Source organism: Phalacrocorax aristotelis, chromosome 21 (genome assembly GCF_949628215.1).
Source record: "Phalacrocorax aristotelis chromosome 21, bGulAri2.1, whole genome shotgun sequence".
NCBI classification, from domain to species: Eukaryota; Metazoa; Chordata; class Aves; order Suliformes; family Phalacrocoracidae; genus Phalacrocorax; species Phalacrocorax aristotelis.
Window position 1 is genome coordinate 5,175,586 of NC_134296.1, and position 26,048 is coordinate 5,201,633.

The 26,048-nt window shown below is 62.9% G+C and overlaps 1 protein-coding gene across 2 annotated transcripts; it reads right to left on the reverse strand.

Moving 5' to 3' along the window:
- Nucleotides 1-765: 765 nt before the first annotated feature.
- Nucleotides 766-24,787, reverse strand: PIK3C2B (phosphatidylinositol-4-phosphate 3-kinase catalytic subunit type 2 beta). Of its 2 annotated transcripts, none has more exons than XM_075115361.1 (33): nt 24,682-24,787; nt 15,351-16,334; nt 13,711-13,811; nt 13,400-13,554; nt 13,113-13,233; nt 10,761-10,872; nt 10,574-10,653; nt 10,430-10,493; nt 10,041-10,187; nt 9,692-9,725; nt 9,159-9,354; nt 8,074-8,196; nt 7,063-7,230; nt 6,768-6,879; nt 6,548-6,690; nt 5,725-5,913; nt 5,484-5,577; nt 5,285-5,379; nt 5,024-5,204; nt 4,837-4,944; nt 4,657-4,749; nt 4,405-4,534; nt 3,992-4,128; nt 3,695-3,864; nt 3,425-3,581; nt 3,219-3,328; nt 2,893-3,094; nt 2,636-2,760; nt 2,442-2,559; nt 2,132-2,213; nt 1,926-2,032; nt 1,713-1,841; nt 766-1,637 (listed from the first exon to the last, which is right to left on the reverse strand). In XM_075115361.1, exons 2-33 carry the CDS (start codon nt 16,260-16,262, stop codon nt 1,449-1,451), a joined length of 4,884 nt encoding a protein of 1,627 aa, XP_074971462.1. In that variant the 5' UTR covers nt 16,263-16,334; nt 24,682-24,787; the 3' UTR covers nt 766-1,448. The 2 variants fall into 2 exon arrangements, with proteins under 2 accessions (XP_074971462.1, XP_074971463.1); XM_075115362.1 differs by lacking the exon at nt 24,682-24,787 and adding an exon at nt 21,872-22,001.
- Nucleotides 24,788-26,048: the final 1,261 nt, after the last annotated feature.

Genomic DNA, 26,048 nt, shown 5'->3' on the forward strand with positions numbered 1-26,048 from the left:
CAGGCAGAGGTGTGGGCAGCAGGATAGGCAGAGGTGCGGGCAGAGGTGCGGGCAGCAGGATAGGCAGAGGTGCGGGCAGCAGGATAGGCAGAGGTGCGGGCAGAGGTGTGGGCAGCAGGATAGGCAGAGGTGCGGGCAGCAGGATAGGCAGAGGTGCTGGCAGAGGTGCGGGCAGCAGGATAGGCAGAGGTGCGGGCAGAGGTGTGGGCAGCAGGATAGGCAGAGGTGCGGGCAGCAGGATAGGCAGAGGTGCGGGCAGAGGTGTGGGCAGCAGGATAGGCAGAGGTGCGGGCAGAGGTGTGGGCAGCAGGATAGGCAGAGGTGCGGGCAGCAGGATAGGCAGAGGTGCGGGCAGAGGTGTGGGCAGCAGGATAGGCAGAGGTGCGGGCAGAGGTGTGGGCAGCAGGATAGGCAGAGGTGCGGGCAGCAGGATAGGCAGAGGTGCTGGCAGAGGTGTGGGCAGCAGGATAGGCAGAGGTGCGGGCAGCAGGATAGGCAGAGGTGCTGGCAGAGGTGCGGGCAGCAGGATAGGCAGAGGTGCAGGCAGAGGTGCGGGCAGCAGGATAGGCAGAGGTGCTGGCAGCAGGATAGGCAGAGGTGCGGGCAGAGCCCACACACCACCCCATGCATTTCATCTCCTTTATTTTCACACCACTGTGTTACAGGCAGGAGGGTCCTGACCGCAGGAGGGTGCCAGCTACCGCAGCGCCAGCCATGGGCAGGGGCAGGCTGCTCCCCCCGCCCACTCCTCCACCTCCCGCTAGATACAATATTTAAAACTTTTAATATAAAGGTTAAGTTCATTATTCTCGATCCTGAGAAACATTTCGTCCGTTTACGGAGCTCTTGCTGTAAACAAAGCACCACAGGCACCAAGCCCGCACCCCTGCGCAGGCGTCCCCGGCTCCGGGGCTGGATGGCAGGCGAGGAGATGATGTCCCCGCTGGCACGGGGATGGGAAGGGTGGCTGGTGGTCCCCTTCCCATGGCATTGGGGGGGTCAGCCACATGGGACTGGCTCCATGCACAGCTCCGCCATGCCGCACTCCTTTGGGAGCGAATTCCCCCAGATGGGAATTGCCCAAATCCAGGCAGGTAGCTCCTGGCTGGAGATATACCCGGGGCTCTGCAGGTACCCGCACCCCCAGCCCAAAGCAAACCTCTGCAACGCCTCCCCTCTCCTCTCCGCCCCGGTGCCCAGCCGCATGCTACGCGTTATTATAAAAAATTAAAATACAGATATCCCAAAGGAAGAAATACACCCCCCCGAAGTGCCCCACCGGTCTTCCCTACCCCTCCCTCCCCAGGTTGCTCCCTTGACACAAGGTAAACTTAAAAAAGAAGACGCCTGCAGCAGCGCCTGTTGGCGCCCAGTCCCTACGGGCACATCCAAGGGCGGGCACAGCCGTGGTGGCGGTGCTGTGGGTCCCCAGCCCCAGCGGTGGGAGCTCAGAGCGTGCCATGGCCCCGGGATCCCAGGGCAAACCAGCCCATCTTCTCCTGGGCCAGGTCGAGGTCCCGCAGGCGGATGCCGACCTCTCCGAGGAGGATGTTCTCCCAGAAGCCTTCCTCGCTCAGCACGCTCAGGCGCAGCTCCCGCTGCTGTAGGTCCCCCCTGGGGATCCCGTCATAGACCAGCTGTGGGGCAGAATGGGGTAGACCCTCAGCCATGGCCTCCCCTGGACCCCCCATCCCCATCCCCATCCCACATACCATCTCGTTGTAGGTGGGGTTGCAGGTTTTTCGGGCCACTTTGGTTTTCCTCTTGGTGGTTTTTTGGGGGTCAGGCAGCAGGTAGGTCTTGACGTAGGGGTCAGGGTCATTGCCATCTTGCAGTGGCGGCTGTGGGGCAGAGCAGGGGACACCCTGTCAGCCCAGCAGTGGGATGGACCCCCACCCCGTCGCTGCCGGGTGTTGCACACCTACCAGCCCCCTGATGTGCATCACCATGATGAAGAGCTTGTTGTTCTTGTAAGAGATGGAGAGCTTCACCTCCCCGCCGACCTTCCCCAGGGGCCGAGCCCACGTGGCATCTGGAGAGGAGGAGAGGAGAGGCGCGGGTGGGATGGGAGCCCCCCACCATCGTTCCACACAGTGCCCGCCAGCTTCCAGCACTGCCACCGGCCCATTACCTGCCGCCTTCGGGGTTGGGTTGGTGCCAGCTGCCTTCTCGTCCCGTGGCAGAGGGTGGAAGAAGGTGTAGATGAGGTCGCACTGCAGGGTGAGGAGGTGACGTTAGCGGAGATGGTGGTGACTGCGTCCCCTGCCATTCAGGACCAGCCCACGGTGCACGCGCCAATGCCTTCTGCACACAGCGCACTCACCGATGCTTTATGGGGTGCATTGGCCCCCAAGCACTTCCCCGCCTTGCTGGCACCATCCCCACCTCTTGGGAAGCAGCAGCCCCCCTCCACCCTGCTGGGACCACCCCCAGCTCCGCACCTCCGCCACCTCGGGGGCTGCATGGATGAGGTGCCAGATGTAGCCGTTCAACTCCTCTTTCCGCCGCTCAGCCACCGCTTCGCCCCGCGACCGCCCGATGACGAACCTGCTGGGGAAGCTGCGAGGACCGACACTCAGCAAAGCCTGGGGGGCAGTGGGGAGCCCTGGGTGTCTGCTGGGGTCCGTGGGGTTACCTGGGCAGCAGCGAGGAGGGGAAGAGGAGGCGCAGCTTGTTGTGCAGCTCCTGGAACTCCTCGAAGGTGCGCTGCACGAAGGCCACCTCGCCCGGGCTCTCCCGCTGCACCTTCACCACATAAGTCTGTGGGGAGATGGGGCTGCGATGTGGGATGGAGACCACGGGGTGCCCTGAGCCCGTATGGGGCTGGGAAGGAGCATCGGGACAGAAGAGCCCGAGATGTCCCTTCCCCTGTCCCCAGCTGTCCCCACTCACGTAGCCCTTGCTGGGGTTGAAGACCCTCTCGTGGCGGCAGAGGAAGACATCGCGGATCCGGCCGGACGTCTTGATGGTGTGCGTGCGGGGGGCGAAGGAGAGGGTCGGGCGGACGTCAGAGCCTGTGAACTTCATCTGCGCCAGGTTGTGGATGAAGAAGTTGAGCTTGGTGGCCACGCTGCCCAGGCTGGACTCGATCAACCTGCAACGAGGCCACCACGCGCTCAGCACAGAGGAGCCCGTCAGCGGGCCCAGCCGGAGCCGGTGCCTCCGTCCAAGGGCTCCCTCCAGCCTCTCCTGCCCCATCGCCCACCCATGTCCTCTACCTGGTGAAGTAGGTGGTGGCATCGGCATCAGAGTCCTGTGGTCTCAGGGCATCGTAGACGTACTTGAGGTCCTCCAGGTCGGAGAGCTCGGGGATGCCACAGGACAGCATCTGGGAGGGAAGGCAGGGGGTGAGGGCAGGCGGCGGCATGAGGACCCCTCTGCCATGCCTGGGGGGGAAGGGCTGCAGAGCCCCCCTGGCTCTCACCAGCCCCAGCAGGTTGAGGAAGAGGTGGGTGTGCTTGCGGATCAGGTTGTAGGCCTGGCAGCACAGGTCGACAAAGTCGTGGAAGCGGCTGGAGGGTTTGTCCCCCCCGTTGATGACATATGCCATGTCCGAAGTGAAGACGAACGGCGCCCGGTCCCTGCCCCGGGGAGGGAGGGACAGAAAGTGAGCACGGCTGGGGGTCACCTGTGAAACTGCCCCACAGAGATGAGCCCAGGCAAGGGGGAAGGAGATCCCAGAGGTGTTTCTCACCTCTTGATGTTGCCAAACATCTGCGCGTGGCCCAGGAACCTGCCGAAGTCGATGTGAAACATGTGGCCGGTGGTCTTGAGCATGATGTTGTCATTGTGCCGGTCGCAGATCCCCAGCACGTAGGTGGCCACGCAGCAGCCCGCACAGGAGTAGATGAAGTTTTCCACGGCCTGGGAGGAAGGAGGGAGGGAAGGAGCAACCAGGAGTGGAGAAAGGCTGGGCACGGTGGGAAGCGAGGGGTCTCATCCCTGGAGAGGGAGGCACGAGGAGAGGGGACCCTGCCGGGCTCCTCCTCACCTTCTCGTACTCATCCTCCTCGGGGTTGTGCTTCTGCAGCCAGTCTGCAAGTGGCCGGTCTTTGAAGGAGCCTGTCACACCATGCTCCACCTGGATTTTACGTAGGGTCTCGGCGTTAGGGATCATCTCCACCATGCCTAGCAGCAGAGACAGAAGGGTGAGACCCATCCATCCAGCCTGGGGGCACCAAGTCCCCAGACCCCCAGCTGCTCCCCAGCTGTCACTGTTGAGTGACAGCCTGCAAAGCCACGTTCCTACAGATGGGCTGGTGGGATCAGACCCAGAGGGGGATCGCAGCTACCCACAGCAGCTTCTCTCTGGCAGAGCCCCAGGACCTCCTGTGCCATCACCAGCCCGAGAGCATCATGACCTGGGACCTGATGCTGCTGGGGGACACCCCGACGCTGGGTTACCTCGTCCGCGGCCGGTGGAGAAGCAGCGGAAGATGACCATGCGCATGTCCAGCCCCTCCTGCACCCAGATCTTGTTCATGATCCGGATCATCTGCAGCGTCAGCATGTCCTGCCGCAGGTCGTCGCCGCACTGCGAGCCGCAGCGGGAGAGCCATCAGAGCCGGGGGGCAGCAGGGGCAAAGCCGAGCCAGCCCCACATGGGCTGGGGCAGCTGTGCCGGGGGTCTGGGCATCGCGGGGAGGACAGGCTCACCTTGAAGATTACGCGGATGTTTTCCCCAAGGGGATCAACATTCTGGAAGGAGAGCTTCAGGGGGACGGCATTGGAGTTGAAATAGGAGCAGTCCTGCCATGGGGAGGAAGGTGCAGCCCATCAGGGCGAGCTGGGTGTGGGCAGAGGAGCCCCCCCAGTGCTCCCAGCTCCGGCACTCACCCGGGGCACAATCCCCTTCACCAGCAGGCTGGGGCTGAGCGGCAGTCGGCACGACCCGTTCGCCTTGAAGAACTGCTTCACATCCTCCAGCCCCTCCCGGAGGATGCCCTGTGGGGTGGGCATGGTATGGGGACCGAGACATAGGCCGGCACCCCCCTGCACCCCCTCCCACCACCCTGGCACCCACCTGGCGGGCGGACGGCGCAGCATCCCGCACTTGCTGGGCCAGCCTGGCCAGCGTGTTGACGAGCAGGCACTGCCGGTCAAACTCCTCCCGCAGCCCCTTCCCGCAGCAGCAGAGCAGAGCTGCCAGCAGGTACTGGTAGCGGATGCTGAACTGGGAATCCTTGAGGCCATCCTTCAGCAGCCTGCTCGGAGCAGGGGCACGCAGGGTTATGTGAGCCCCACCCAGGGTCCCCCCTGCTGCTCCCAGTCCCCCCAAACCCACCAGAAGAAGTAATGGGTGATCTTGAGGTCACAGATCGCTCGCTTCATGAGGAAGCGCACCAGTGGGCTGTCCAGGTAGCACTCGTACTTCAGGGCCTGGAGAGGGGACATTTTTTGGGTACAGCAGGACTGGCATGCACCCTATGCCATGACCTGATCCCACCATGTGCCCCACACTGCATCCCCACCCCACCATATACCTGGACCAGCTGGGGCAGGTAGTCAAGCAGCTCGGTGTCGGAGATGGAGTCGATCCACTGCACGGCTGTCCTCCTCACCTCCTGGTCTGGGAACCTGTGGCCAGGACAAGCGTCTCATGGGGACAGCATCCTTAGCATCCCCCCCGCTATTCCCACCGCCACCCTCTCCCTGCCTGCAGAGGGAGGGCAGCAGCGCCCAAGCACACATCCCCGTGGCACCCGCAGCCCACCGGTGGCTTACGTGGCGTGCAGGAGCCCCAGGGCGTCCTGATGGCTCATGTAGGTCCACTGGCTGAGCAGGGCATAGATGTCGGGCAGGCAGGCCCACTCCCAGCTGGGCGCGCTCGCCAGCAGCATGGGCAGCGCGCCGGGCGCCGCGTGGCAGTAGTAGCGCTTCTCCCACAGCCGCTTGCGGTCGGCGTCCATCAGCCTACGGCAGCGGGGGAACAGGGGGCACGGCTCAGGCTCGGGGCAAGGGAGGGGATGGCATGGATGGGATGGGGCTGGCAGGCTGGGAATGGGGCATCCTGTCCCTACACTGCACCCCGTTCCCCAAGGGACAGCAGGACCCGAGCACCCGTGCACTGGGGCGACTGTGCTGCTGCAAGGACAGCCCTGGCTGTCCCCCCGCCTGGGGACCCCCGAGCCGGCCGGGCTGGCCGTGCACCCCAGGCATTTTGTGAGGAGCGTCAGCACTGTCCTGCGCTGCGGATCCCGGCGCAGCTGCCGACACCTGATCCTCCCGATTATAGCCAGCGCCAGAGGGCTCCGGCCAGCTCAGCCATGCTAGGCTGGACGAGCAGCCGGGCAACTGTCCCCACTAGGGGGGATGTAGCTGCAGAGACCCTCCCCAGAGTGGGGCAGCCAGGGAGGATAGAGTGCAGGAGGACTGATGACAGGCAGCTGCGGGCAGGCAGCTCTGCCAAACACCAGGCTCCAGCCTCATCCCCAGCTGCCAGCAGCAGGGTCAGGTCCCCAGATCCCCCCCGTGCAAGCTGGTGGGGGGGAGCTTGGCAGAGTCCCCCCGTCAGGGTGATGCCGTCTCTTCCCGCTGGGCTGCTCACCAGTAGAGTGATTTCTTTTGCATGGCCTCCCGCAGCTTGCGCTGGTCCTCCTCCCCCAGGCTGCTGAACTCGTACTTGGGGCTGAATTCAGCTGCCGGCGGGCTGGTGAACTTCACCTCAAAAGCGGAGGTGGGGAAGTCAATCTGGGGCAGAGGCAGAGGGTAAGCAGGGACCACGTGCATGTGTGTCCCCCCTGGGATCCCCCGCCGCTGGGACGCACCTGCAGGATGACGCTGTCAGGCTGGTGGAAGTTGGGGGCACTCGACCTGGCTCTGGAGTTGTCCTGGGTCGCCGGCCACAAGCCCAGGAGCTTTCGCCCACAGGTCAGGACCCTGGAGGAGAAGCGAGGGGTGAGAGCCCGGCACTGGGGGCTGCTCTGGTGGGGCAGGAGGGTGGTACTGCTGCAGTGATGCTGTCCCTGTGCCGAGGCAAGGTGCTGGGCACCCTCCTGCCCCACTCTAGGGATGCTGGCACGGTCCCTTGCTGTGCCCATTGCGCCAGGACACTCCACGTACTGCCTGAAGTTGAAGAGGGGGGTGGTCACCCAGCCCAGGGCCTCAGGGACCCGCCGCTGCTTGTTGGCGTCAGAGGAGCTCCCCGGGGGTGGGACGGGCACGGCGAAGAGTGTGACGCTGAGCAGCGTCTCCCGTGGCAGACGGTTCACCTGGACAGGGAAGCAGATCCTGCAAGAGAGCAGCCGGCAGCTCAGCCATGCTGGGGACGGGTGCTGGCAGCGCCCCGCGGCACCAGCCAGCTCCCTGCCTTGGGATGCCAAGCGTGCCCTGGGAGAGCCCAGCCCAACAAACGCCTTTGCTGCTGGCACTGGGGGTGCCACGTGCCCCCCGGCATGCGACGGAGGTCCTCATCATGGGCAGACACCCCGTGGGAAGCAGCTGGGTTCATGTACCCCCATCCTCTCTCGGTACCGGGGAGCTGCTCTGTCCCAGGAAGGTGACCGCAGGGCAGGGGTCCGCCATGGGGGGCCCCCACCACACACTGACCTCGTCCCACAGCCGGGGGGGGGCTGCGAGGGACCCCGGGGCTGAGGCTCCTCTCCGACGCTCCCGGGGAGCCCAGGGTGGCAGCTACATGTCACCCATGGGTGGGCACAGGCAGGGGTTTGCCCCACAGAGGGGACCGGCACGACTCCACTCCCCGCTGTCCCGCCAGCCGCTCGGCGCCTGTCCTTGGGGGGCACTAGCACCTTCTAAAATTATCCTCTTCCCATCCCCACCTCCCTGGGCCACTGCGAATGCCAGGCGTGGCGAGGGCTCGGCACAGCCTCCCTGCCTGCTCCCAGGGCTATTTTTGGAGCAGATCCCCTTTCCTGGGTGCAAACACACAGGTCTGGGGAGGGCAGGGCTGGCGCCGGGGCTGGTGCTATTCCCGGGGATGACACAAGAGCTTCCAACACCCAAAAACCAGGGAGAGGTGCAGAGAGAAGCCACCGGAGCAGGAGAGGAAGAGGAGGCAGGGGATGGCACCGAGCACCCCCTGCCCACCCCATGGCCCAGGTGCTGCCTTACTGCTGGTCCCATATGATGAGGTGGAAGAGGTATTTGTAGACGTGGGCCTTCCTGGTGAGCAGGGGGCTGCACAGCTCCTTGCCGCCATGGCTGAGGGAGCAGGAGAGGTAGAAATCTTCGTAGCTGCAAAGGGAGCAGAGGGAGCTGTGAGCCGGGGGGCTTTGCCTGGGGCAGGGGAGCTGGTACCCAGGGGGTTCACCCTGCCATGGGGCAAACCCCATGCCAGTGGGGTGGGGAGGGGGGAGGTGCTGCCCTTCTGTGCCTTCCCCAAGCTGGGTTTGGGAGGAGGGCTGCGCCAGGGAGGGGGTGCAGAGCCGGGAGTCCCCGTCTCCATCACCATATGCCACAGCGCATACCATCACACGGGGAGCTGCCGGGGGGGCCCTGCCATGTGGCAGGTGCTGAGCGACAATCCAGGGAGGGCTGTGGGGCGCCGGAGGTCAGGGGATGCCGGCATTTCCCAGGCTACCCGCTTTGTTCGGAGCCAGTCACCAGGGGGAATACATTAAGGGCAGGACAAAGGCGAGGGGTCCCCGGCGGGGTGGTTGCTGCTGGCGCCGCTGTCTCACATGCCCGCCCTGCGGTGGGCTCCTGCCGCCCGCCTGGACCCCCGCCCGTCCCCCCACGTGGGGCCAAAAGTGGGTATGGGCACCGAAGCACCTAACAAAGGACCACTGCCCGATATGGGGCGAGGGCAGCCTGGCCCCGCTGCACCGGGGCCATCTGTCACATCCCCAGGGCGACGGTGAGCCCAGGAGCAATGCTGCAGCCCCAGGGATTCGTGAGGTTGGGATGGGAGAGCACAGCAGAGCCCATCCCACCGCTTGCACCCAAAGGCTCCGGCATCCACTGGCTCTGAGCATCCCTCACTGCCTTTCGAGTACCAGCATCCCTATATTCCTGCCCTTTAGGAGACTTGGGGTGGGTTAGCTCTTATTCCCTCCACGCCTGCTGAATATCTGGGACAGGAACACTCTCCTCAGCCGCCCAGGAGAGGGATACCCCTGCTGTGGTGTATTTAACAGGGGTGTGAGCCCCAGGATGGGCAGGCAGAGACCGAGCAAGGTCCAGGCAGCTGCCCTTACCTGGCAGCCCAGGTGATGGGGATGCGGTGGGTGGCGTAGACGGTGAAGGAGAGCGGGCAGGAGAGCAGGCGAGCCTCCTGCGCCACGCCGTGCTCCCGGCTCCCATGCACAGCTGTCTGGAAGTCAGCGTTGAAGGTGTTGCAGTAGAGCTCGACGAGGTTGAGGATGGCGGCCGTTAGGCTCTCCACGATCCTCTCTGAAGGGGAGGTTGGGAGAGGGGTGAGACAGGACAGCTGCTGGTCCCGCTGCCCCCCGTGGCATCCCTCTGGGCTGGGGGCGGGATGCTGGAGGGACCCCGGCGCCAGACTGTGGGCAGGTCTCCCCCGGGACAAAGTGTGTGAGAGGGAGAATTCCAGGCTTGCAATTTTGCTGAGTTCATGGGGAGGAACAACATCCATCGCCTCCAGAAACCCTCTTTTCTTAACCAGAATGGTTTCAAACACATTTTTGGTCTTAATAATTGAGGGGGAGGGGTATGAGGATTAAAGCACCAAGAACTTGAGCCCAGAAGGGGAGGAGGAGAACAGAAATACCTCGATTTTCCCTCTTGGCCAGAACATTTGGATCCTGTTGAGGGAAAAAAAAAAAACAAAACCAGAAACCACAAGAGCAACACCAGAATCAGCCCCGCGCTGTCGGCGGGGAGCAGCTCGCCAAGGCAGCCGCTTTACGTAACCAGCCCGGCCTCGGCGGCTGCCAGAGCAGGCAGTGCGGCCAGGCAGCTGCCTGCTCCCAGCTATTGAGGAATTTTCCACGTGATACAGCAGGAGGAAGGAGGGAAAAGAAGTCAGATGTGAAAATGTGCTTCCTCTCTGCACCTCCCAGCCGAGCCTCCTGGTCCCACACCCCCCAGGGACCAGCCCCCCAGCACCCATCACTTACCTTCTGGATTTTGGGCTGCATGCGGGAGGGGCAGGGGGGCATCTGGTTGAGGGCTGCCGTGATCTCCTGGGACTCCACGGCAGCCAGGGCGTTGCAGATGGCCATGACCGACTGGATCACCCGCTCCGCCTTCAGCGGGAAGTCTCCCTGGAGGGGAGAGCGGGGCTGACGCGGGACCCCTGGGCAGCCAAGGGGGCAGGGGCTGCTCCCCGCAGCCCACACACCATGCATGAAGGGGTGCAACCAGCCCGTGCCTCAGTTTCCCCTGCTTTCATGGTCTTTCCCCTTCACTGATGCATCCTTAGAGCCCCATAACAAAATGGGGAAAAAGTCTGCAGCAAATAAGACAAGATGGCCCCAAAAATGCCCCCTCCCTCCCTGGTGCTCACCTCAGCTGCCAGGAAAGCATCCACCTCGTTGTGGAACGTGTCGAAGAGGAGACTCAGGGCCTGCCTAGGGGACGGAGAGCAGAGCTCAGCCCTGGCCAGGTGGGGACCCAGAGTGGGGGCCTGGTCCCACCATGTCCTTCCTACCTGCTGATGGTCTGCTTGATGGGTCTCTCCTGCAGGTGGATGTAGTGGTTGAGGGTGGAGGGGCTCTGGTCATCATTCGCCTAGAGATGGAGAGATGCTGGGCCACAGCTCGGCTGTCCACGGGTGCTCCCGCAGCAGGGAGGTAACACGGGCATCCCCACACCGTCCCCCGCACCCGGGCACCCACCGTCCGGGCCAGGTCGCTGCGCACCCCCTTCCTCTTCATCAGCTGCAGGCGGATGTCGATGTCGAACTTCCTGCAGTGCTGGATGTACTCGTGGCTGCCCAGTGCGTGCTTGCTGAGGGGACACGAACGGCATGCTGAGCCCGCAGCCCCTCTCCATCCCATGCGATACCCTGAAATTCAGCCTGGGATGCCCCATCCCAATGCCCCGCAGCCAGGCGGCGCTGGCTGGGGCTCGGCCGTGGCCGCCTCGCCTGCAAACGGATGTTCATGGCACCGGGTTGCCTGCACTAGGAAACCTGAAGAATAAGCCATTGTTTTTGCTCCTTCCCCCATGCCCTCCAAAAAGACGTGCCCGGCCCAGCTGGCACAACAGAGCTGGGAGTGGGTGCGGAGGAGCCCGTCATGCCTGAACCTGCCCGCCGATGTGTGGGAAGCAGAGTGCGGACCTGAGGAGCTGGAGGATGCTCCGGCTGACAGCGGGACCGGGGCGAGCCCTGGAGAGGGGGGTGACAGCCTGGTCCCACTGTGCCCACCACCACGGGCAGCCTCCCTGGAGCGGGACCCGCAGAGCTCTCCGTCCAGACCCGCTTTCTTTGCTGGCTGCCGGGGAGAATGAGCCGATTCAGCCCTGGCTGGTGCTGAGGGGGTGTGGGAGGCTCCAGGCAGGATGGAACTGCAACGGCGGGATGCGGTGGTGGTGGGCAGTTGGGATCAGCACCCCCGGGGGCTCATGGGGCTGCAAGGACAGGGACACGGAGTCTGACCGGCGCGTGGCCACCGGTGCTGCATCCTGCCCTGTGGCCAGGAGGATGGGGAGGAGGCGTGTGGGGAAGGCGCTGCAGGAAGCCGTGCCCGCAACCAGCTGCACAGGCAGCAACGCACCCACGGGGCCAGCATCCTGTGCACCCCTGCCTCATCCTGCCTCCCCCCACGCCTTGTAAAAAGCAAATGGGGAGCAAGTGACAGCAGCTCAGGCTGGTTTGCAGAGCTCAAAGGTCCAACCGACTCTGCACAGAGGGTTTTGGCACTTCCAGCATCTCCTCTGCCGGGGGAAGACGTGGAAAGAAAAGATTGGTGACAAAAGGGCTTTATGTCCCAGGGCTTTCTCAAAGGTCCTTTGAGGGCCCTGGAAGATACGGCAGTGCCTGCCTGCACCGGCTCCCGGGGAAACGCTTGCAGGGGACAGGCTGTCCCACTCCGATGTTGTTCCCTGCCAAAAAAGCAGGAGATTCATCCCTTTGGGAAATGTCCTCCAAGCTGGCTGCATCTGTCCTACAGCTGGGTGCTGCCTGGCAGCCCCAAGCCACCCACAGCAGGGGTTTGCTGTACAGGTCAGATGTATGGGAGTGCTGCTGTACCCGTGGCTAGTTAACAGCTTGCAGCCCTGCTGCATGCAAGCACATGTGCCCACACACGCACACATGTGCACACACATGCACCGGGCTGCTCGGCTGCACGAGGGCTCAGCACCGATGGGAATAACCCCTTCAGGCAGCCGTGCCAGGCAGCCAGGAGCAGGAGCCGGGCTTTGCTCACCCTCTGCATGGGTGCTGCACAGGTTCTCCCAGGCTGAGCAATTCCCAGCCGCCCCTTTAGGGCCTAAACCGGCAGCTCCTGGAGGCCGTGGCAAAGCTCCCGCAGATTTCCCACGGCAGGGCCAGGCCCAGGGCAGCTCTCCAGCAGCGGGAGCTGGCTCGCTGCACCGAACTGCCAGGAAGGACGGCATGTGCCTGTGCACGCGTGGCTGCTGCATCTTCCTCTGCAGAGAGCTCTCCCAAGCCATCAGACCCCCAAACCCCTATGGAAACACATCCTTCCTCTGGGAAAGGCAGCAAGGCAGGGAGGGCAGGAGGGATCCGTGCAGATCTCAGTCCCCATCACCCATCCCCAGCTCTGCAGCCAAGGGAGCCCACCACAGCCTTGATGCTCCCATCTTCCCCCACACCCGCTCCTCCCCAGCATGTCCCTTTCCCACCCTCTCCTGCAATTTAAACATCAGGCTGGGAGAAGCTGGGGTCTGGCACTTCGCTCAGAGACACGGCTGTTATTAATACTCTTCCAAAGAGCTTTTTTGCAGCTCCCGGGTTTTCAGGCCTTTCTCCAGGCGTGTAGGGGTCAGCATGACGGATGCCCTGCCACCGGGAAAGATGCTCCCAATATGCTGCTTTTGGCAAGAGCATTGCTGCGGCTTGGGAGGCAGGAAACGGAGCAGAGAGGCTCCTGCTGTGCACGCCGGGATCAGCCCTGACCATCCATCACTCCCGGCCGAGGCCACGCACGGGGCGAGCACAGCCCAGCGCGCGAGCCGCGGGATGCCTGGGTTGTGTCATGTCCCCCCTGCCCGACACTCACTTCTGCAGGAACTCCTCTAAGCCGCAGATCTTGAGCACAAAGTCCTCGACATCGATGGTGTGCAGCTCGTCGTGAGTGTAGCACAGCGCCTGGTAGATGAGCAGGTCCACTGTGGAGGAGCCTGCAGGGAGAGGGAGCAACGTCCTGAGCCCCAGGGATGGTGGAACCCACCCCAGATCCTCCACCCAGGTATTGCTGGGGTCTGTCCCTGCCTCACAGCACCCTGGCTGCCCCCTGATTGCTGCAAGGAGGGACAGGCAAACAGCTGCGTGGCATGGGACACTTACAGTCGCAAGTGAAGGTGAGGGGCTCCTGCAGGCCGTCACACACCACCGTCACCTTCAGGCTGACACCGTGGCCCAGCTGCTCGGGGCTGAGGTTGACGGCGCTCCACACCAAGCCGGTGAGGGAATAGTCCTTGGTACTATAGCCAGACCGCAGCCTGCCGAGGCAGGGAGAGGTCAGAGATGCTGCCCTGCTTTGGATTTTGTCCCACCCCGCAATAAACACCTGTTTTGGAGCATCTGGCAGTGGGATGCTCCAGCCTTGGGGTGCACCGAGAGCCCCAGGAAGGGCTCAAGCACAGCCGGGTACTCACACATCCAGCATGTGGCAGAAAGCAGCCACCTCCTCATCCCGCTCCTCGGAGACTTCAAAGAGCTCGTAGCCATTGGCGAAGGAGTGTGGCCGGGGGGCAACCTACAGGGCAGAGCATGAGCCCATCAGCCGGCTGCAGCATCCCCGGGGGCTCCAGCCCACCGCCCGCCTGGGATGGGGTTTGCTGAATCCCCCCGTTAGACCACTGAGCACAGAGAGCCTTTGCTCGCCCTGGCATTGCTGCAGCTGGGGAGAAGGCAGCTCTGCAGCATCGCAGGGGGAGCACGGTCCAGCAGAGGAGGGGTCTGCACCAGGCAGGCACCAGCCACAGGACACATCACCCACGTCTGCACCGGCACCCTCCCAATGGCTGGGAGAAGGAAGACCTGAGGTCTCGCTGCCCCCAGCCTCCTACCCACAAAATTGACCATTTCCAGGTGGTTTCCAAAAGCCCCACTGGGCAGATTCTCCAGCAGAGGTGAGGGATGGGCAGAGGCAGCCCCGAGGATGCTGTGGGATGGGGAAGGACCATCCCCAGGCCACCGGGGTGCTGCAGCAAGCCCTGCCATGCCTGGCTCCACACACCACTCTCCCGCCGTGGTGCTGGGGCAGGCGGCACTGCCGTGCCAGGCTCCCCCCGCGCGTGGGGGTCCCCAGGCCTCCATAGCTCTTTCGCAGTGAACAATGGCCCCACTGTCAGAGCAATTAACCCAGCCAACAGCTAACGGGAGGCAGAGAAAGGCAGAGAACACAGCAGCCGCTAAAGACAATTTTAGTGCTCTTTTATAATTAGTTTCTGGCACCAAGAAAGCTGAATGACTTACTTAGCCCCTGACGGTGGTCCCCAGCTGCACCCCTCACTCTCTGGGGAGGGGGGACCCCACGAGAAAGGCGACTTTTACAGTTATTTATCTCCTCCTCTTGCAGGAGGCAGGATGAGCTGCACCAGAGCCGGGGCTCTGCCCCTGTAACGGGTACCCCGGTGGGGACAAGGGACGTGGCTGCCCCGGGAGAGAGACGGTGGCAGCACCAGCAGCTTCTGTGCGCAGAGGGGAGATACCCCACTCACTCCTTGATGGAGGGAAGAGGGAGCTGGGATTGGAAAGGATGTTGCAAGCCGGACAGGAAAGTGATCGCCCGGCTCTCAGGAGGAGACTCTCAACTCTTTCCGGAGGATCTTGTGATATTTTGTGAGCTGGTGGCTGGGCATGAGGGTGCGGAGAGAAGGCAGCGCTCAGGACGGCTGCGCACGGAGCATCCCACCTGCTCGGCGGCAGCGGGATGATGACCAGGTGGGACTTGCCTTTCTGCTTGGCTTCCCGGCCCCGGCTCACCTGCCCTGGAGGGTTTTGGCCATAACTACGTGATCCCACACCCCTCAGTGAGACACACGATCTGGAAAAGTCTTAACCCCCAGGGACGATGTCTCGGGGCGCGGATGCCTCTGACAGCAATCCACGAACAAGACTCTGAGGAGCCCCATGACGGGACAAATAAAACCAACCCAGAGCAAAGGAAATGCAGCAAAGCCACAGGCACCCACAGCCCCATTAGCACCCCAGCGCTGTGTTTCCAGCTCTCCCCAGCACCTCGGCTCCATCCCAGCCCCTCTCCTAAGGCATGGAGAGAAAAGCCTCTTACCGGGTCGACGGAGATCCTGCGGTTCTTGTTTGGTGCCAGATTCTTCCGGTTGCCGAAGCGGGAGACGTATGTCCGTGGGGGCACCTGGGGGGGCATGGTCTTGCTCCGTGCCACCGGCTTGCCACTCAATTCCTTCTCGAAGATGCTCCTGCCCTCCTTCCAGCCGCGGGCAGCTTCCCGCAGCACCTCCGACTCGTAGGTGGACTTCAGGTTGAGGCAGGTGATGGCATCGTTGATGCCGCCGTAGTCGGCGATGCCGTAGGGGTCCTCCTCGGAGATGCGGCGGCCCAGCAGCTTGCCGTGAGCCCGCTCGTGGGCTGCCGAGAACATGTTGATGTCCCTGGGCCGGGGTCCTTTGGAGGACCGGGGGGATCCCTTCCCCGAGTGCTGGGTCCCCTCAGGGGAGCTCCACAGGGGATGCCGGGGGGGCAGCGGGGGCGGTGAGAGCTTTTTGGGGGAGCCACCCCCGCTGTCATGGGGTGAGGTGCCGTTCAGCGGCTCCCCGAGGAAGTCCCCCCCCGACCCCTCGAAGATGTACAGATAGTCCCCAGCTAGGGGTCTCTTCAGCCAGGGCTGGGCGTCTGGCTGGGGTGGGCTGGGGTCAGGAGGGGGTCCGGGTGTGGGGGGACCCTCGGGCGCCACTGGGACGTTGTAGCTGAGCGTGGGGTCGGAGCCAGAGAGGCCACGTGCCGCTTTGATGCTGTCGCAGCCGTTCCTCTCGGCGGGCTCGTCCCAGGAGATGAGGGGCCTGTCTCCCCGCTGCTTGGCCCGGCTCTCCTCCTTGTCCTGCCGCAGGCGGGAGAGCGCGTCGTACTCCATCTGCAGCGCCTCCGCCAGCGCCAGCTCCTTCCGGCTGATGCCCACCGACTCCAGGGACTTCCAGTGCTCCCCATTGCCGCGCGTGGCGGACATCTCTCTGGGGACCAGGACCTCTTCCTCCCGGGCTCAGAGGTCAGGAGAAAGGCATGCTGCACCGCCGGCCACCTGGGCGGAGGGGAAAGGCAAGGGTTAACGGCCGGGCAGGCTAAGATAAGGAAGGTTGGTTAAGGCACGGCTGGCAGCAGCCTGTGGTACAGCGGTACAGCCCTTCCTCTCTGTAATGGAAAAAAGGAAACGTTCAGGGGCTCAGCAATGCGAGGACGGGTTAAATAAAGACTTTGCTGCTGCCCACCCGCCCAGGACCCCATGGCCAGCAGTCAGGCAGCGGAGGCAGGGCAGGCAGGGCTGGTTGGCCCCATGGCAGCTGCTGGGGCTATTGCTGGAGGCCGACGTATTTCCCCGAGGTCAAAATAAGATGCAGAGCAGGGAGGGCCGTGGGGCCAACGCCTGCAGCTGGGGTTGACTCAACCTGCAACCCTGCTGCCGCAGGGAACCTGCCCCAGCATGGGCTTCACAGCGGTGCCGATGATCCAGCGCATGCCTAGGACACGGCTCTGAGCTGCCTTGCTCATCTCGGGACCATCGCAGCTTTGAGAAAAAGACAGCCTCTGCCAGCAAAACTAGGGATTTTTGAAGCAGAAATGAAAAGGTGAGAGAGAAGGACAAGGAAGGGACAAGACAGGGTGCTGCCCTCTTCACCCCAGCTGTGTCCATGGGGAAGAAGATACTCCGTCTGCAGCAGCCCAGGCAGCAAGGCACCAACCTCCCGTGGCTGGTCCCAAGGGTTTTACCCTGCAGCACACTGCTCTCGCCCAGTCTGAGGGCTGCGGCATCCTATTCCCAAACTCTGTTTCCGCAGAGGGATCTGTGCACGGTCCAGGACGGCTGGAAGCACCCACTGCTCACCAGCTCCCATTGCTACTCCCCAGCACTGACTGGCCCAGGCTGCTTCAGCAAGCAAGAAACGGGGCACAGCAATGGGGACCTGGGCATCACGCTTGGCTCTAATTACCACCAGCAGCCCCAGCCCCCTTAAACGGATCCATGGGTCCCTCCAAGCCTCGCCGCAGCACCCGGTGCTGCACAGCCTCCAAACCCCTCTTTCTGCAGCATTCAGCTGCACGAGCAGAGAGGAGAAACAGCCGGACTGGAAACCGCTCCCTGGCCCCCAACCAAAACTCGCGGAGGGCGGTGACCGCAGGGGGGGCTCTGCTCTCCCCAGCCAGCACCACGCTCCCCAGGGAAGGATGTTTCACCTCCTCTTCCCTTCCTAGCAAAATAAATAACGAAGTGGATGTTAAACAGAAGAGTGGAGCAAGCCCAAAGCCCCTGGAGACAGACGGCACTCAAAATCTCTAGAGCTGAGAGACAGCTGAGTGTTTTCAGGCTCTGACTAGGGCTGGCTCATGAGTCTCAGCACAGGGAGAACATGGGACCTCTGCCACCCCGGCTCTCCTCTGCCCAGCACTGCTCATTCTGCACCACGCAGGGCCCTGGTTGATGCTCTGATTTAGGGTGAAAGGGTGCAACCACCCCTTCCCAGTGACTGCAAGCATTTTTGCTGGAAAGCACTGCTGGGTGCTGCAGGCACCGCTGAACCCAATCATGTTCCTGCAGTGCCTGTGGCAGGGGAGCCTGCACATGCAGAGCAGGACAGCCCTTAACCACAATGTGTAGGAGCAGGGAGAGGACTGGCAGACTCTGCCACTACCTGCTCTCACCCCCAGAGATGGAGGAGCCCATCTGGCGTGACACGTGCCCCCCACATCCCACCCCATGGCACAGGGAACCACCTCCAGCCGGGCTATGCCAGTGACCACCTTCCTCCCGCACCAAGTGGAGCATCACCATCATCACCAGGCTGGTCCCAGCCATCCCACCCCAGCCCAGTTGCTGATTATCGCCTGCAGCAGCACCCCCCATACACATCACCCCCCCCATCCGTGAACAGGCCCTCCTGACCCTGGGGCCGTGCAGGACCAGATGGCTGCTAATTAGCCTAGCCCAGGCTGGGCTAATTTCCTGGGAGCGAGGTGGGTTTGACCCCCTCATGGGCACAGGACCCCTCTCTTGGCCCCAACAGCAGGCTGGCCAGGCACCTCACTCAACCATTTTCTTTGGCCTTTCTAACTGGAGAAACGGCTTTGGGCAGGGGGGAACAGGCTGTAAACATGCTCTTCCCCATTTTGGACCCTGCTGGCAGCTGTGGGCTTTTCCCAGAAAAATAGAAATCCCAAAAGCTGGCAGTCCTGGGCTTCTGGAAGCCAAACAAAGAAAATCTGCTTTTAACCCAAAAGCAATAAAATCAAACCGTTTTTTGTGGCTGACAAAGCCACAAACCCGTTCTCGTCTCCAAGAGATGCATCTTCATCTCGATGACGTTTTGAGCGGAGAAACACTCCTGCCTGGTCGAGCCAAAGCTCCTGCGTGTGCCGGTGGAATGCAGCTGCACCCGCGCCGGGGCAGCAACAGCAAACTGGTCCTGCCTCCAGCACCAGCCAGGCGGGCACCGTCGGAGCAGCCCGGACAGGGGGATGGGGATGGGCAGGCTCAGGCTGGGCTGGCACGGCAACCCCTCAGTGCCAACATCAGCCGGAGAAAAGCCACGCAGGAGGGGGCTGCACGCGACCCGGGGGGTGTCACCTCGGCTGGGGACACCACGAGCATCCCCGAGCAGGCGGCTCGGCCCCTTCCCTCCCGAGCTGGTGCAGCAGCCGGACGGAGGCGATGCAAACCCACACGGAAGCACCCCAAACTCTCCCGGTTTCCCTCCAAGTCCTCGGCCAGGGGCAGGACTGATGCTCAACCAGCACCTCCCGCTGCAGGCTCCTGCTCCCGGGGGTTTGGTGCGCGGCCGCCTGTGTTTCCTCCAAGTGCCTCTCTCCCTCCGGCAGCCTGTTACAAAAATTACCCGGGACTGAGAGCTGTGGGTTAAGTCTCAGCATGGGAGCTCCCGAGGCGGGAGCCGAATTCCAGAGGAGCAGAGACAAGCAGATTTTTTCCTCCTCAAAATACTACTGCTAATAACATAGGGATAATTTTCAGACTTTAAATTTCCTGGCGTTTGCCATGGTCACGTCAGCCTCAGGAGACCCACCCAGCTTGGGATCCCACCTTTCAGAGAAATGCCTCGCTGTCCTGAGTTACTGTGACTGCAGCACATGGCTCGGCCGGAGGCACACAGGAGGGAAAACCACTTATTCACTGGAAATCCTTTGCCCTAAGCCCCGAATTACGGTTTAACTCAATTTTCTGCACAGTTTGCACCAGCACGGCCCCGGAGGGGAGATTGTAGCCTTATAGGGAGCCATACACAGACACCGCATCCCTCGTGTAACCCACCAGCAACCGCTGCTCTGCTCTGCGTGGCCACATCAGCAGAGCAGAGAGAACGTTTCCCCATCGATGCGCTGCCCAGGTGCACAAAGCCAACCTCCTCTCAGGGAGGGCCCTCAAGAATATCATTGCTGAGACCAAAGGGCAGCAAAACCAGCTTCAAATCCTCTTTCGGAAACCTCTTGCATTTTAAAATGGGATTTCAGAGCATCTGCTGGTTGCAGCACAGCCCCTCATCCAGCTCCCAGCATCAGCACCCTGCCTGCCAGCCCGGCCAACACCCACCTCCGGGCTCTGCCGGTCCTGGGGCACCCCCCAGGGATGAGAAGGAAAGCGAGGCTTGGGGTGAGGCTTTCATGCCTGCATGCTGGCAGATCCCACAGAGTTTATTTTTCAAATACCAAAATGGTTGGATCCACCCAGGAGCAGCCCAGCCCGACAGCAGTGGGGCAGCCCCCCTCCAAGGGCTCAGGGCTCCATTAGCCCACTCAAAATCCCTCCACACCAGCCACTCCTGCTCTGTGGTGGCTCTTGCGGACAGGTTCTCTGCAGGGTTTTGGGGCTCCCCATAGGGCTCTCCCTGTCCCGACACCCAGCATTGGTGGGACAGGGAGGGATGATCCCAGCCCTCGTGCAAAGAGCTGAGCATCAGGTTGGGAGGAGGGCGAGGAAGACCTGGGGGGACCCAGGGGGAGCTCAGCATCGCCTGCAGCCACCCCGTGCCCGCCCCTGTTCCTGGCAGCTGAGCAGCACCTGCTCATCGTGGGGAGGGATGAGGGAAGCCATGCAGAAAATAGTCCTACGGGATCCCACAGCAGAGCAAACGCCGCAGCCAGCCCTGCCTCCCCGTGCCCAGGGACAGGAGCCTGGGGCAGAGCCGCCGTGGCTGCTGGGGGCTCGCTGTGCACCCCCAGCTCTCTCCATCCCTCCCTCCCATCCCCCTCGCAGGCAGCTGCATTGGGAGCAGATAGAAACGTCCGAAGCATCTGGGAAGACATCAAACATCTGAGGGCGAGGAAGCAAAGCAAACCCCGGAGGGGCACCTCCCCGGGGTGTGGGAGCCGGGGATGGAGGTTATGCCTATCAGGGGAGACAATTCACATCCATTTATAATCCGGCGGAGGGAGGAGCGGCCGTGAGAAGGATAAAGCACCAGCCTTCACCTCTGGGGCTGCGGGTCCATCCATCCATCCTGCCGCTCCGACTGAACAGGGCGAGCGGCTGCGTTCCCAGCCACCGCAGCAGCCCCTGCCCAGCCAGGAGGATGGCGGGGGCTTCCCTGCCTTGGGGACACGGAGTCTGCTCCTGGCTGTGTCCCCAGCCACGTGCCATCGTCCCCGCTGCGAGTCACAGCACATCGTGGGGTGACAAAGCTCCCTGGACACACTGGACGCCGGGGCTGCCCTCTGGCAGTGGGGATCCCCCTACATCGGCGAGGCAGAGCCAGCCCCTTGTCCCATGCAGTTTGTGGCATGGAGGAGGGCAGGTTCCCAGGGCCCCCTACCAGCTCCAGCACCCCCCCAGAGCAGGTGGGACCCAGCTCCCCCCACCCCAGAAGACACTCTCTGATCTCAATTCTCCTCTTCCCCACCAAAATGGGAAGGAAACGGTGGTGTTTAAACACAGCAAAATGCAGGATTTTCATCCCAGTTTGGAACTGGAGGTCCGGAAAGGGAACCTGGTCTCAAAGGTCATTGAAAAATGAAACTGAAACCCCGCATGTTTCATTCCTGGAGCCACACTCAGTGCTGCCAAAATACCACCCCTCAACCCAAAACCCAGCAAAACCAACACTCTGGAAGTGCTCACAGGGAAAATGGCATGATTCTCCCCTAAAACTGATTCCGACAGACATTTTCAGGGAACTCTATTTCTTTTCCCCAGTTTGCAGACCAAAAGCCGAGGGGCTGCGCTCCCAGGAGCCGACCGGCTGGTTTCCAGGGGGGGTTTGGAGCTGGTTCCCCCCACCAGGAGATGTCGCCAGCGTTTCTCAGCAAGTTAGTAGGAAGGGTCCAGAGCTCATCCCTGAGCCCCAGGATCCAGCCCCACGATCAGAGTCCCTGCACCAGGCTCCAGCCGCGCTTCACTCCCCAGGAGCCACCCTCGCCATGGGCTGGGCACGAAGGACACGGCTCCTTCCACGCACCCCAAAGCCTCCCATTGCTGGGCAGACCTGCAGCCCTTGCCATTGCAACATGAAGCAGGATCCAGCTACTTCATTATGTGCAGCAAAATAAAACCAAACAGCTGCCATCCCGCACACACCAAGCTGAGCAAACACCTTGAAAACAACAAGTGCCACTCACTTCCAACCTGTTGCCTTACGGCAGGAGTTTTTTCCTCTTCAAGCTGATACGTCTCCTACTAATGGCAGAGCAAAGTCCAGTCCAGTCCAAGCTCACTGGAGGAGGCAGGATGTGAAGCTGGCCAATGCCAAAGGCTCTTCCATCATTTTCTACGTATTTCCACCCTCAGGAGGAAATCCTGCCCCGGGGAAGATGGGTCACGTTTGGGAAGGGAAAGCCCCCGACTTGGAGCAGCCGAAGGAGCGAGCGCTGCAGAGGAACCACCCAGAGCCCGTGGGAACTGAGTCTGGAATGGGGACGATGGAGGGGACAATGGGGTGTCCCAGCCAGGCGCGGGGCAGGAGGCGGTGTGGGTAGGGGGATGACAGAGCCCCCCTTTGCAGCAAGGTCCGACAGCCACATGCTCGGCTGCACAGGAGATGCTGAACCTCACCCAGCACCTGCGAAGCGATGGAGGCGTGGAGAGGAGCGAGGGTGGGACCTTTCCGCAAAGCCACCCACTGCTGCATCCTCCCCGGCGTTCCCACACGGCGGCTCTGGGCCCCACAGCAGCTCTGATGACGGGGCCAAGACATCCCATGCCTCCTCTGCTCCCCGGCCCTGGGGGCACACCCGCAATTGGACTTTCCAAATTACTCAACCCTCGCTGCTCCAGCACGCAGCACCCACACCCGGGGCCAGGCTTTCTCAGTGCTCAGCGTCCCTGGGGGGGGCTGGCAGTCAGGCTCTCCCCGATACGGCAGCTCTGGCACTCGGCTCCTATGCAAATCTCGCCTTCCTCCGCGGTGAGAGCCTGGCGTGGCGTGGCTGGCTGTGCGACAGCGCGGGTGTACGTACGCTGAGCTGCACACCGGCTTGCTGGCAGCGATCCTGCATGCACAGCCTGCACTCAGCTAGGCAAGGAGGGACTGGAACCCTATATATGCTCAAGACAGCTGAGCGACGTAAAGCACAGCACCTCCTCGGCCTCAACACATCCTGCTGCACCAGCACCCAGGGGAAGAGTCCTGCCTGCAAGGCAGAGCTGGGATGGGCTGGCAAGTGGCAGCATGCTGCCCTCCCTGCCCGCGCTGCCCTCTGCCCTGCAGCCCAGCGGTCTGGGCGAGCCCCAGGGAATGGATCCTGCTGCCGCGATTGCAGCTGTATCCATGCCACACGCTCCCCAGGGCTGTTCCCTGCTGCCATGGGGCTCTCCCTGATCCAGATGCTGAACCGGTGGGGTGCACTGAGGACACGCAGCAGCTGGGGTGCACAGCCCTGCCCACAGCACCCTCTTGGGGTGCCAGGGGCCTGGCTGGTCCCACACTGCATACCAGACCCAGCCCAGTCTGCAATGGGAACTAATTCCTGAGGCTGCTCAGTCCTGCTCTGCCCGCAGGATTTACACGCTGTAGGAGAGAGCCACAGCCCAAGGATGCACCACAGACACATACACACAGCTTCTCCAGAGCACCTGGCACGCAGGGAAACACCTCACTTGGGTCAGGGCTGTGGCTGCTACTGCTGCTACAGCCCCGGCGGTCCCTCCCCACGGCTCAGGACCACGGGAGCCCCGGCCTCACCAGCACCCTGACCCCGCACACACCTCCCCTGCCCCGCAGCCCGGGGTGCCGGCGTGCACCGGCTGCGCACACATCCTTAGCGTGCATCCAGGCAACGCTTGCACACGCAGGCACGGAGCACCTATTTTGCAGCACGCAAGGAGAGCCGGTGCCCAGGTGCATGGCCACTAGGCTGGAAAGGCAGCTCCTTTCGTCTCCCAGCCGTGGCGCGGATCCTCTCCCCGACCTCGCTTCGCCTCGTATTTAGGAGGGTGCTCCCAAGGCGAGGTGGGGCAGGCACCTCACCAGGGCAGTTAGCCGGGAAGAGCCGGGTGCCCCATTTGCCAGGCAGGTTTCCCTCAACCCACAGTTCCCCGCCACCCTGTTCCTCCCGCTTTGGGAGGAAAAAGATTGATTTTTCGGATCACACTGGTGCTGGTTCACCCCGACCCAGATCCTGGGAATAATTACATTCGTGTTTGGCCTTATACACATGAATAGCTGTGGTTAAGTCAATATATCTCCTTTGCTTCGGGGTAATAGCTCGCATATCTCTAGAGTTTACTGTTAAATACATACATGAGCATTTCTGCAAGTTCAGGATCCGGAGCACTATACCGCAGGAGCAGAGGGAGCATCGCTGCAGCATGCCCAGCATCCTCAGAAGTGCTTTCTGTCCCCACGCACCGTACCTGGAGCCCACGCCTGCACCGCGGCTTTGGTGGGACGAGCTGACCCTTCCCGGCCGCAGACGAGCTCTGGCTTATCCCTGTCCCCGTCCCCATCCCTGTCCCGGCGGGGGGACTCTGACATGATGGAAAAGAGCACAAACCCCAGCCCTGCCCCTCTACTTTGCTGACGGACAACTTTGCAATTTGACGGGGACCGTTTCATTGTTCTGCTCATAAACCCCCACCCCAAATTCCCACCCCCACCCCCAAAGTCCCGCCCGACGCTGCATTTCAAGGGACCCCGCGCCGTGCCCTGGGGGTGCAGCGCTCGGGGCCGCCCCCCCCCCCCCGCTCCGCTCCGGTGCTTTTGGGGTTTTCAGTCCTGGAAAAAACACAAGGCTGGGCTGGAGCTTTGGGGCAGCGCTGGAGCTCCCACATCTCCTCCCAGGGGGTGCAATTTTTTAAATATATATACATATTTTTTTTAAAGAGGAAAAAACCCGGAACGAGCCGCTTATTGGAGGAGCCGGCCTGCTCCCACCACCCAGCCCCGCCGCTCCCCCCGGGGCTCCCCGCTCCCCCCGGGGCTCATCCCTACCTGCTCCGAGCCGGCTGCGGCGGCGGCGGCGGGGCCGGGCCGGGCTGGGGCCGGGCGGCGGCGGGGCCGCGCCGCGGCGGCGGCGGCGGGAGGAGGAGGAGGAGGAGAAGGAGGAGGAGGAGGAGGAGGAGGAGGAGGAGGAGGAGGAGGAGGAGGAGGGAGCACGGCGGCGGCGGCGGACAATGGAGGGGCGCAGCGCGGCGCGGGGCCATCTCCCGGCGGCCCGCCGCATTGCACGGCGCCGGGGGCCGGGGGCGAGGCGGGGCCGGCCCCCGGTGCCCCCCCTCCCCGGTACCCCCTCCCCCCGGTTCCCCCTCCATGTGTCCCCGGGATGCTGCCAGCTCCCCCCACGCATCCCCGCCGCCCCGCCCCGCGGTGCCCCCCGTATCCCGCATCGCCCCCGCACCGCTGCCGGCGCGATGGGTCGGTGGGCGATGAGCCGCTCCTGCTCCTCTGGCCGCAGCAGCCGGCCCCCTCTGCCTCCCCCAAAACCCTGCAGCCCCATCCTCGGGGTGAACGCTGGGGACCCCGTCACCACCCACCTCCCACCGCTTCCCACTGGGCCAGCACCTCCAGGGGTGCGGGTGCCGCTCTGTACCCCTCCAGGGCACTGCAGGAGGGTGCTGAGACACCCCGCTGGGACTGGAGTGCTCTTACTGGTCCCCAGAGCCCCCCAGGTTGGTGGGGACATGCTCTCACCCACAGCAGCCAGCCCCCGGCCTTGGGGGGAGAGCAGGGGAAGAAGCGGCTGCTCGAACACAGTGTGGGCAACAGATGTGCTGGAGCCATCGCAGCGGTGGCTGTCATTTGTTTTTGCAGGCAGCCAGCCCTGCCAGGCTCTTACAGATGGGGTGGGTAATATTGACCTCCGACACCCCAGTGCCGCACTGGAGAGCGGCGAGCAATGCTGGGAGCCGGCCATGCCATGCCCAGCCGACTGCTGCGCCTGTGGTTTGGGTTTAGTGGTGACACGGTATTATCCCAACCTCTCGGCTTCCTTGAAGATCCCCAGGAGGCGGGAGGATGGAGGTTGCTGCAGGATCCAGGGGCAAAGCCAGGGCTTGGGGGTCTCCCAGTGTGGCTGGGCACCCCCAGGACCCATCTCCCACCAGGCCCTGATGGAAAAATGGTCCCAACCAGCGTCTGCCTGCAAAACCCCACGGGCTGCACCCACCCTCCGATGGGAATTGTCACCCGCGGCATGGGGACAAGCTGCAAGTGGGCTATGGGGCAGCTGGAGAGATCCCAGTATAACCAGACGTACCCCATATCCCCTGTCCTGGACGGGTTATCTCTGTGCTCCTTCTCTTTGCACTTTGCCTGCCCCTCTTTCACACACCCCACGTTTCTCCAGCGCTGCTCTCCCA

Coding starts and splice junctions, on each gene's coding strand:
- PIK3C2B (XM_075115361.1), bottom strand. CDS start 16,262: ATGTCCGCCACGCGCGGCAATGGGGAGCACTGGAAGTCCCTGGAGTCG. Junction 5,914..6,547: donor CAAAAGAAATCACTCTACTG/GTGAGCAGCCCA, acceptor CCGCTGCCGTAG/GCTGATGGACGCCGACCGCA. Junction 3,865..3,991: donor AGGAGGATGAGTACGAGAAG/GTGAGGAGGAGC, acceptor CCTTCCTCCCAG/GCCGTGGAAAACTTCATCTA.